Source organism: Rhinatrema bivittatum, chromosome 11, assembly GCF_901001135.1.
Source record: "Rhinatrema bivittatum chromosome 11, aRhiBiv1.1, whole genome shotgun sequence".
Lineage (NCBI taxonomy): Eukaryota > Metazoa > Chordata > Amphibia > Gymnophiona > Rhinatrematidae > Rhinatrema > Rhinatrema bivittatum.
Genome location: NC_042625.1, coordinates 69,196,122 through 69,207,449, shown reverse-complemented (window position 1 = coordinate 69,207,449; position 11,328 = coordinate 69,196,122). Strand labels below are relative to the sequence as shown.

Genomic DNA, 11,328 nt, shown 5'->3' with positions numbered 1-11,328 from the left:
TCTGGTCACCCTTTTCTGTACCTTCTTAAGCAATGCTAAATCTTTTTTGAGATAGGGTTACCACAACTGCACACAGTTCTCCACATGTGATTGCTCAAAAGCTTTGAACAGAGATATAATATTCACATATTTGTCATCAGTGCCTTTCCAAATTATCCCTAATATACAGTTCACTTTTTTGGCCACTGCTCCATCCTGTGCAGATGATTTCAGAATGTGGTCCACAATTCCAAGGTCCCTCTTTGGACAGCAACTTCCCAGAGTGGAGCCCTATCAGTGCATACTTGCAAAAAGCCTGAAAACTAAACCATAACAATAAAAAACTGATCAGCTAGCATGGAAAAACAAGGTTGAAGGCCCAAACTACAGTGGAGGTTTTCACCCTAATTTTATTACAAAACAAATTCCATCTAACAATTGCAGATGGGTAGCCCAGCACCAGGAATAAGAAATGCAGGAATAACTTTTCAGTTTAATGCCAGGAGTGATGCTTTACGTTTGCTCTCATGTCATCTCTCCAAGCCAAATAATGAACACCAAAAACTGGAAAACATCAAAACTATCACTAAAACAAAGATACATTATGTAAAATAAAGAAAAATAAAGTAACTTTTGGTAGACTCGATGGGTCTTTATTACTTTTCCTTCAGATGGGCAGGCAAAGGGATAGTTCTTTATTTGCCAGCAAGGAGGGGATTCCTCAACACCACAATGACAGAGTCTCCTCGGAGAAACATCTTGGAGATGTAGCGGTCCTTGTTGACAGGTTTGGATTTCTTTTTCCCCTTCCCACTCTTTGGGACTTCTGTCCACATTTCCTTCACATTCTCCAGCACCATGTTACAGTGCCTGAAACAGAAATGACTACAAGGTAACAACTTATCCAGCAATAACAACAACAAAAACTTTCCTTGGCATGGAAAAGTAGCCTAATGGTTCGATCAGCAGACTGTGAATCAGGGAAGCCAGGGCTCAAATCCCACTGCTGCTCTTTGTGACCTTGGACAAGTCACGTCACCCTCCATTGTCTCAGGTACAAATTTAGGGCTCGATTCACTAATGCTGCAAGGCATAGTGAATCCCGCGGTAATGGGGGCAGTCCTGCGATAGCCAGCAGCGATCGCATCTCCGCGGTGCGATCGCTGCCGGCGTCTCGCCAAATAACTACACCATAAAAGGTGTAGTTATTCGGCACAAAACTGACAGCGATAAAGGTGCTGTCGGCGCAGTCTTCACAGCGTCAGTTCCAGTGCCGGCCCGACGACTCCTCTTCCGGGGCTGACACCGCCCCGACCCCGCCCCGACCCCATCTTGGTATCGCACGCGATAAGGGACTTTTCACGTGCGAAAAGTCCTTTATCGCGTGCAATCCACTTAGTAAATGACCCCCTTAGATTGTAAGCCCTCTGGAGATAGGGAAATACCCTCAGTACCTGAATGCATTCTGCTTTGAAGTACCCGAAAAAGTGGAATATAAATAAATAAAAATGTCCTAAAATCAAATGCCTGCCACTGGCTCCTAGAAAACCTCCATAGAAAAGCAGTTAAGTCTTAACCACCAATACTGGAGCCAAGCATTCATGCTAAGTTATAATAAGCACTTTTAAACTTGGCAGCACAGGACTATTATCTTTAAAACATAGAAATGACGGCAGAAGAAGACCAAACGGCCCATCCAGTCTGCCCAGCAAGCTTTGCACTTTTTTTTTTCTCATGTGTCTCACTAATGCCTTGTAACCCAGCACATACTGTATTACTGTTAGAGATCCCCAGATTTGTAACCAAGCTGGATGCAGAGCACTTTCTGACTTGAAAAATTTCTAATTGGCTACAGGTGTTTAGAAATGTTTACCTATGGTAGGGTCACACAACTATGCCTCCAAACACCTCACCTATCAAAGGCTTTGACTCTTCCCAGAAGCTTCTTGTTGTTGCGGCAGTTGATGAGGACCTGCGTGTTGTTTTTCACTGACTGAGTCAGTACAGACAGGGGTCCAGTGTTGAATTCCTCCTCCTCTCGCTTCTGCAACTCCTCTGGAGTCATCTCACTCTTGGGTTTGTTTAAGAGACTCCTACACAACAACCAAGGAAGAAATCAGAAACATCCAAGTAGAGACAGAAGACTTGCTAAAACTGTCTGAAAACTTTCAAAATAGTTTTTCTCCTTGCCAGCTTGCTGCAACTCAGGGTCAATAACTCCAATTGCCCTCTAACCTCTCTGTCAAGTTGGCCCTGTGTAATAAAAGTGACTATATAAAATACAAGATTTTCAGATATAACTACACTATAACACCTGCTGAGTTTAATGTAGATATATGTTTCCTATACATTCAGTTCCTGCAGACATCATTACTTGACCTAATTGGTCAGTATCTACACTAAGATTATTAATTGTGGAAATATGGAATATTAGAGGGTTAGGCAGGAATCCATTTTTTTACTTTATATTCCATTAAGCAAAATTACATTTTTTGCTGGTACTGGCACTATTACCAGGAAACTAAGTAGAGTTGAGCTGGCAGCCAGGGAGTAGCCACATACTGAAGATCATCGCACCCTCTCCTTCCGCACAGATCATGGCTTTATAGACTAATTATCACCCAGTTCTGAAGAGGTCATGGCTTTCTAAGCCCAAACAATGAAAGAGTATACGCGACCAGGGCAGCGGGGAGCAATAGTGAGATCTTATGTACTCTGATTTTATTCTCCACCTCTGTGCCCTTCATCTGGTCATTTAAACTTCCCAGAGCTGCAAACCCTCAGACGTAGAGTGCCCCACAGTAATATATTACAATAATATATAGAGCCATTGGGGTACACTGTAGAGTTCTCCTCAGCGCTTCTCACCAAGTCGCTAAGGCTGCCTATATGCGCGGGCCGACGAGGAGAATCAGATTAATTTGTTCTCTATAAAGGTTTACGCAGGGTGACAAGGGGCTGCACAGACCAACCCTCCATTCTCGGCGCATGCGGTGGTCCCAGAGTGGGTGGGGGACCTGTACAACGACAACGCTACACACATGCTGCACATTATAGGGGTAAGGGGCAGAAACCGGAGCCGCCATTCCAGCCTTGCACCGGGACTGGGTCTTCAACTCACATGTTATCGCACTCGTCTTCCTTAACTCTTCTCGCCGGTCTCACGTTACAACCGCCACTAACGTTAACTTCCGGTTCCGGTAACCTCTGGTTCCGGGTCAGAGATCAGAAAAATGTTCACTTAATAAAAAATAACTAGAAAAATAAGAATTTGGGGAAAGGGAGTTTGGGGGGGGAGAATCGTTATTTTTTCCATTCCAGGACAAATTTTTACCACAAACACGACGCGTTTATGAGGCGCGGCGTAGGGGAGAAGAGACACTTCCGTTTCGAAAGCTTCACTCTTAGTTTTCAGGGACACATACTTGGGCGCGCTCTCGAAGTTTGTTTACTATAAGCGTTTAAACTGTTAAAATAGTTGGATGTATATGGAGTGGATTCAAATATTTAAAAGGGCAGACATCATGATGTGGATTGTTTCTTTCTCCATCTCTGTTGGGTACAGAGTAAGAAATTAAGAGGCTGAAATTACAATGAGCGTTTTTAGATCGAATGGCTTCTAACAGAAATTCACCAAGAAAAACGGCACATATCCCTGCCATGTACCACACTGCAGGCTAAACCAGCCCCTAATATCTCATAATCTCCCACATGGAAAAAACATTCAGCATAAGGGGATCCTACTCATTCCTCCTCTAATGTAGAGGTGGGCTAAAAGTCCAAATTATTATACTTGTATGATGGCTGGGACTGTTTCTCTGTGGGGCCAATAAACATTACTTCTGCAGCATCCCCATCCTATTTGGGCTCAGAAATCAAATCCAAGTCTCCTGCTCAGCAGTGCCATTGGGCTAGGCCTCGCTAGAGATTTTTAAGAGTACTAGATAAACATCTGCTTAGGATAATGTAGGTAACCTCAAAAATGAAATCAGGTGAGGGTAAGGTTCGTCTGGTGTAGCCATTCTTGAATGAGAACTGCACAGCCTATTCCAGAGGTCCCCAAAGCTGTTCTACAGTTAAATCTGTATGCTCTTCTTCCACTGAATGCAAATTTATCTTATGCATATTCATAGCAAATAACCTGAAAACCCCACTGGCTGAGGGTTCCCCAGGACTTTTTGGAACCTCTAACCTATTCATTTTCAGACTTTACCTTTGCCTGTAGGGATCCTTTGTATTTATACCATGCTTTCTTGAATTCTAATACTAATATTACTACATACCATTACCATAATGCTACTAGGGCATATGCAGTGCTGTACAAGTACACATAAGAAACAGTCCTTGCTCTGTGGAGTTTATAATCTAGTCAAGACACAGACCAAACAAGTTATTTCAGGAATTGTATGGTTAAAATCAAGATGACTTAAGATTTGAAAGATCCAAAGTAAGATTTAAAAGCAACACAAAACATAGGATTTTAGGCAAGTCTTCAATATGACTAGAAAGGGAGGATGAGGCACCAACTCAGGAAGGCTGTTATAGGCATAAAATGCAGCAAAATAGAAAGCCTGGAGAGCAGTGTCCTAGTGTGTTTCAGAAATCAAGACCAAGGCTTCAGATTGTTTATAAATGTGTTTAGTTCACCTGGAGCTTACAGACAGTAGTTGTTTTCTTGCTTCCTGATTCAGAGGTAATATCACATCCTTTTTTCCTGCTGCCTATTCCTTTCTCTATGCATGCAGGCATCCTTCTTGCTTCTTTGCCTTGTCTACCTGTTTGGCCACCTTAAGATCATCAGATATTAACCCCCTAGATCCTGCTCTTGTTTTGTGCATAGAACTTCACCCGTGATACTGCACCTCTCCCTGCGGGTTTTGTGACCCAAATTCATAAACCTGCATATTTAGCATTAAATCTTAGTTGCCAGACTCTAGACTATTCCTCAAGGTTCACTAGATTCCTCCTCATGTTTTCCACACCATCCAGGGTATCTACCCTGTTGCAGATTTTGGTATCATACGATAAAAGGCAAACTTTTCCCCACAGCTCTTCCACAATGTTGCTAATGAAAATGTTGAAGAGAACCAGACTGAGGACTGATCATTGTAGCACACTACTGGTAACCTCCTATCCTCAGAGTGGATGACACAAAATTATGCAGAGTAGTTAAATCTCAAGCAGATTGTGATAAATTGCAGGAGGACCTTGTGAGACTGGAAGATTGGGCGTCCAAATGGCAGATGAACTTTAATGTGAACAAGTGCAAGGTGTTGCATATAGGGAAAATAACTCTTGCTGTGGCTACACGATATTAGGTTCCACATTAGGAGAAACCACCCAGGAAAGAGATCTATGCATTATAGTGGATAAATATTTGAAATCAGTGTGCTGCGGCAGTCAAAAAAGTAAACAGAATGTTAGGAATTATTAGGAAGGGAATGGTGAATAAAATGGAAAATGTCATAATGCCTCTATCGCTCCATGGTGAGACCGCATCTTGAATGCTGTGTGCAGTTCTGTTTGCTGCATCTAAAAAAAGATATAGTTGCATTGGAGAAAGTACAGAGAAGGGCAACCAAAATGATAAAGGGCATGGAATGGCTCCCTTATCAGGAAAGGCTAAAGAGGTTAGGGCTGTTCAGCTTGGAGAAGAGACAGCTGAGGGGGGGATATGATAGAGGTCTACAAAATCATGAAAGGACTTGATCGAGTAAATGTGAATTGGTTATTTACTCTTTCAGATAATACAAGGACTAGGAGGCAGTCCATGAAGTTAGCAAGAAGCTCATTTAAAACAAAAAAAAAAGTTCACTCAATGCATAATTAAGCTCTGGAATTCATTGCCAGAGGATGTGGTTATGGCATAAGAACAGAAGAAATTGCCATGCTAGGTCAGACCAAGGGTCCATCAAGCCCAGCATCCTGTTTCCAACAGAGGCCAAACCAGGCCACAAGAGCCTGGCAATTACCCAAACACTAAGAAGAACCCATGCTACTGATGCAATTAATAGCAGTGGCTATTCCCTAAGTAAACTTGATTAATAGCCATTAATGGACTTCTCCTCCAAGAACTTATCCAAACCTTTTTTGAACCCAGCTACACTAACTGCACTAACCACATCCTCTGGCAACAAATTCCAGAGCTTTATTGTGCGTTGAGTGAAAAATAATTTTCTCCAATTAGTCTTAAATGTGTTATTTGCTAACTTCAAGGAATGCCCTCTAGTCCTTCTATTATTAAAAAGTGTAAATAACCGATTCACATCTACTCGTTCAAGACCTCTCATGATCTTAAAGCCTCTATCATATCCCCCCTCTTCTCCAAGCTGAACAGCCCTAACCTCTTCAGCCTTTCCTCATAGGGGAGCTGTTCCATCCCCTTTATCATTTTGGTTGCCCTTCTCTGTACCTTCTCCATTGCAACTATATCTTTTTTGAGATGTGGCGACCAGAATTGTACACAGTATTCAAGGTGCGGTCTCACCATGGAGCGATATAGAGGCATTATGACATTTTCCATTCTGTTAACCATTCCCTTCCTAATAATTCCTAACATTCTGTTTGCTTTTCTGACTGCTGCAGCACACTGAGCCGACGATTTTAAAGTATTATTCACTATGATGCCTATATCTTTTTCCTGGGTGGTAGCTCCTAATATGGAACCTAACATTGTGTAACTACAGCAAGGGTTATTTTTCCCTATATGCAACACCTTGCACTTGTCCACATTAAATTTCATCTGCCATTTGGATGCCCAATCTTCTAGTCTTGCAAGGTCCTCCTGTAATGTATCACAGTCTGCTTGTGATTTAACTACTCTGAATAATTTTGTATCATCCGCAAATTTGATAACCTCACTCTTCATATTCCTTTCCAGATCATCTACTAGATAAAGGAGCCCTGACCGACGTGCCGCAAATGCGCAGTAGAGAGCAGCTCTACCGTGCATGCGCGGGCGATCACGTCAGTCAGAGCGGAGCGTGCCTGAAAAAAAAAATGGCGCTGGGAGAAGCAGTAGTGGCAGCGGCGGCGAGGAGCAGTAGCAGCGAGGAGCAGTAGCGGCGGCGCACGGGAGGGAGGGAGGGACCCCCCCGGAGATCTTCCGTCTGCGGGTTGTGGATGAGCTGAAAGGGGAGGGGATTGAGAGAGGGGGAGTGACTGAGGAGGGGGGAGGGGGGAGGGAGGAGAGAGTGAGGGGAGGGGGGAGGGAGGAGAGAGTGAGGGGGAGAGGGGGAGACTAGAGGGAGTGAGGGGAGGGGGGAAGGTGAGGGAGGGAGACTAGAGGAGGGAGGTGAGAGGGAGGGGGAGGGGGGAGGTGAGAGGGAGGGAGGGAGAATAGAGGTGGGAGGGAGAATGAGGGGGAGGGAGTGGAAAGGAAATGGACCGAAAATTTTTTTTTAAATGTAGCCTGTTGTCAGGCTTAACAGCTAGTTTATATATATATATTGAAAAGCACCGGTCCAAGTACAGATCCCTGAGGCACTCCGCTGTTTACCCTTTTCCACTGAGAAAACTGACCATTTAATCCTACTCTCTGTTTCCTGTCTTTTAACCAGTTTGTAATCCACGAAAGGACATCATCTCCTATCCCATGACTTTTTAGTTTTCGTAGAAGCCTCTCATGAGTGACTTTGTCAAATGCCTTCTGAAAATCCAAATACACTGCATCTACTGGTTCACCTTTATCCACATGTTTATTAACCCCTTCAAAAAAATGAAGCAGATTTGTTAGGCAAGACTTCCCTTGGTTAAATCCATGTTGACTGTGTTCCATTAAATCATGTCTTTCTATATGCTCTATGATTTTGATCTTGAGAATAGTTTCCACTATTTTTCCCGGCACTGAAGTCAGGCTCACTGGTCTATAGTTACCCGGATCGCCTCTGGAGCCTTTTTTAAATATTGGGGTTATATTGGCCACCCTCCAGTCTTCAGGTACAATGGATGATTTTAATGGTAGGTTACAAATTTTAACAAATAGATCAGAAATTTCATTTTTGAGTTCCTTCAGTACCCTAGGATGCATACCATCCGGTCCAGGTGATTTGCTACTCTTTAGTTTGTCGATCTGGCCTACTACATCTTCCAGGTTCACAGTGATTTTGTTCAGTTCGTCTGACTCATCACCCCTGAAAACCATCTCCGGAACTGGTATCTCCCCAACATCCTTATTAGTAAACACGGAGGCAAAGAATTCATTTAGTCTTTCTGCAATGGCCTTATCTTCCCTAAGAGCCCTTTTAACCCCTTGGTCATCTAATGGTCCAACCGACTCCCTCACAGGTTTCTTGCTTTGGATATATTTTTAAAAGTTTTTATTATGAGTTTTTGCCTCTATGGCCAACTTAATTTCAAATTCTCTATTCGCCTATCTTATCAATGTTTTACACTTAATTTGACAATGCTTATGTTTTATCCTATTTTCTTCAGATGGATCCTTCTTCCAATTTTTGAAGGATTTTTTTTGGCTAAAATAGCCTCTTTCACCTCACCTTTTAACCATGACGATAATCGTTTTGCCTTCCTTCCACCTTTCTTAATGCGTGGAATACATATGGACTGCGCCTCTAGGATTGTATTTTTAAACAATATCCAAGCCTGTTGAACACTTTTAACCTTTGCAGCTGCACCTTTCAGTTTTTTCTAACTATTTTCCTCATTTTTTCAAAGTTTCCCTTTTGAAAATTTAGTGTTAGAGCTGCAGATTTACTTATTGTCCCCCTTCCAGTTATTAGTTTAAATTTGATCATGTTATGATCACTGTTGCCAAGTGGCCCCACCACCGTTACCTCTCTCACCAAATCCTGCGTTCCACTAAGAATTAAATCTAAAATAGCTCCCTCTCTTGTTGGTTCCTGAACCAATTGCTCCATGAAGCAATCAATTATTACATCCAGGAACTTTATGTCTTTAGCAAGTCCTGATGATACATTTACCCAGTCAATATTGGAGTAATTGAAATCTCCCATTATTATTGCACTGCCAAATTGGTTTGCTTCCCTGATTTCTCTTAGCATTTCATCATCTGTCTGACCATTTTGTCCAGGTGGACAGTAGTATACTCCTATCACTATACTGTTACCCAACACAGATGGGATTTCTACCCATATAGATTCTACTGAGCATTTAGTCTCTTGTATGATCTTTATCCTGTTGGACTCTATACCCTCCCGGACATAAAGTGCCACACCCCCACCAAGTTGATCCTCCCTATCATTGCGATATTATTTGTACCCTGATATTGTCCCATTGGTTATCCTCCTTCCACCAATTATGTCAATCTCATCATTTGCTGCTATACACTCTAACTCTCCCATCTTACTTCTTAGACTTCTGGCATTGGCATACAAACATTTCAAAGTGTGTATTTTGTTTGTTTTAACAACCTGCTTTTCAGTTGTTTGGGATAATTCGGAAATCATTAGCTTTGGTGATTTTTTACATATAGGCATATGGACTATGTTTGCTTTTATTGGAACCTCTCTGTTGGGATGCCCTAACTCTCCTGTTTCATTAGTATCCTTCAAGGATACATTTCTCCAAACCATGCACTGCTGAGTGACTGTCGGCTTTCCCCCTTGTTCTAGTTTAAAAGCTGCTCTATTTCCTGTTTGAAAGTTAGTGCCAGCAGCTTGGTTCCACTCTGGTTAAGGTGGAGCCCATCCTTTCGGAAAAGTCTCCCCTTTCCCGAAAAGTTTCCCCAGTTCCTTACAAAGCTGAATCCCTCTTCCCTGTACCATCGTCTCATCCAGACATTGAGACTCCGAAGCTCTGCCGCCTCTGGGGACCTGCACGTGGAACAGGAAGCATTTCAGAGTATGCCACCCTGGAGGTTCTGGATTTCAGCTTCCTACCTAAAATCCTAAATTTGGCTTCCAGAACCTCTCTCCCACATTTTCCTATGTCGTTGGTGCCCACATGTACCACGACAGCCGGCTCCTCCCCGGCACTGACTATAATCCTATCTAGGTGACGAGTGAGGTCTGCCACCTTCGCACCAGGCAGGCAAGTAACCAGGCGGTCCTCACGCCCACCAGCCACCCTGCTATCTACATTTCTAATAATCGAATCACCAACTATGATGGCCGGCCTAACCCTTCCCTCCTGGGCAGTAGCCCTGGGAGACTTGTCCTCAGTGCGAGAGGACAATATATCACCTGGAGAGCAGGTCCTTGCTACAGGATCACTTCCTGCTACTCCAGGGTGATGTTCTACTGGGAGACCTTTCTGATCCAAGGCAGCACTGGGGCTGCCAGACTGGATTTGGGACTTGGCTACTATGTCCCTGAAGTTAGTGTTGCTGGGTTTAAAAAATGTGTTAGTGTTGCTGGGTTTAAAAAAGGTGTTAGTGTTGCTGGGTTTAAAAAAGGTTTGGATAAGGTTTGGATAAGTTCCTAGAGGTGAAGTCCATTAATGCTATTAATCAATAAGGAATAGTAGCTTGGGATCTATTTTATGTATGCTCGCTAATATTCTTTTGGCTTTGGCCATTGCCGAAGATGTACAGAAATAAGGTTACCATATTTATGGTGATGATATGTTACGATTCCTCCTGTAGCTGTGCCACAGGAGGCCTCTCACCTTTCTCTGGAGGCCGCACCGAAGCCGGGGCCTTGCCTGGACACTATCCCGGTTTTGCTTCATGGCCTGGGAGGCCTTCCTTGCCATCTGGGCCTGCCTGAGGCCTACTCTGCTTCCTCCTGGACTCTCTGGTTTGGGCCTCGCCCCTTCTTCCTAAGGGGCCGGCCCGCAGCTCTTCTCTCTAGTTATAGGGCCAGCCGGGTGTGGCCCATCTAAACTCCTCCCAGGAAGTTGTCTGCTTCCTGCACTATAAGAGGACTTCTCTTTCAGTTCTGCTTTTCCTTGCATTGGAGTTTCATGGATGTCTCGCCTTCCAGCACTCCGTCAGGCCTTTGTTCTTCATTGGAGCTCCATGTCTCATCTTGATGTCCGTCGCCTGTTCCTGATGTTTGTGATCCAGTCCTGATGTTTCTCGCCTGTTCCTGATGTCCTGTACCCCAGGTTCCTCATTGCCTCCTTTCCTGGCATGCCATTTTGTGGTCCGCGACCAGCCCATGGGTAGTGGCTGTGTGGACGCTTATGGTACAAGGCCATCTTCACCTGCGCAAGTACAAGCCTCCGGAAGACTTCTGCTTCAGTCCTGAGTTTATTTATTTATTTATTTATTTATTTATTTATTTATTTATTTATTTAACGTTTCTTTTATACCGATGGCCGTTCGCACATCGCATCGGTTTACAGTGAACACAAAACCATTGGGCAAGACCCTTGAGCGAGGCCCTTACATAAAACAGTTGTCTTTGAATCCTTGCTTGCTTCCGTCCC

General features: G+C 43.6%; 1 protein-coding gene across 1 annotated transcript; it reads right to left on the bottom strand.

Annotated features, from left to right (window-relative positions):
- Positions 1 to 364: 364 nt before the first annotated feature.
- Positions 365 to 3,249, bottom strand: SNRPD2 (small nuclear ribonucleoprotein D2 polypeptide). The gene is made up of 3 exons (XM_029571435.1): positions 3,101 to 3,249; positions 1,893 to 2,072; positions 365 to 849 (listed from the first exon to the last, which is right to left on the bottom strand). Coding segments are annotated over exons 1-3 (357 nt in total). The 5' UTR covers positions 3,103 to 3,249; the 3' UTR covers positions 365 to 674.
- Between the last annotated feature and the right edge of the window lie 8,079 nt (positions 3,250 to 11,328).

Coding starts and splice junctions, on each gene's coding strand:
- SNRPD2 (XM_029571435.1), bottom strand. Junction 850..1,892: donor AGAGTCAAAGCCTTTGATAG/GTGAGGTGTTTG, acceptor TTTCTGTTTCAG/GCACTGTAACATGGTGCTGG.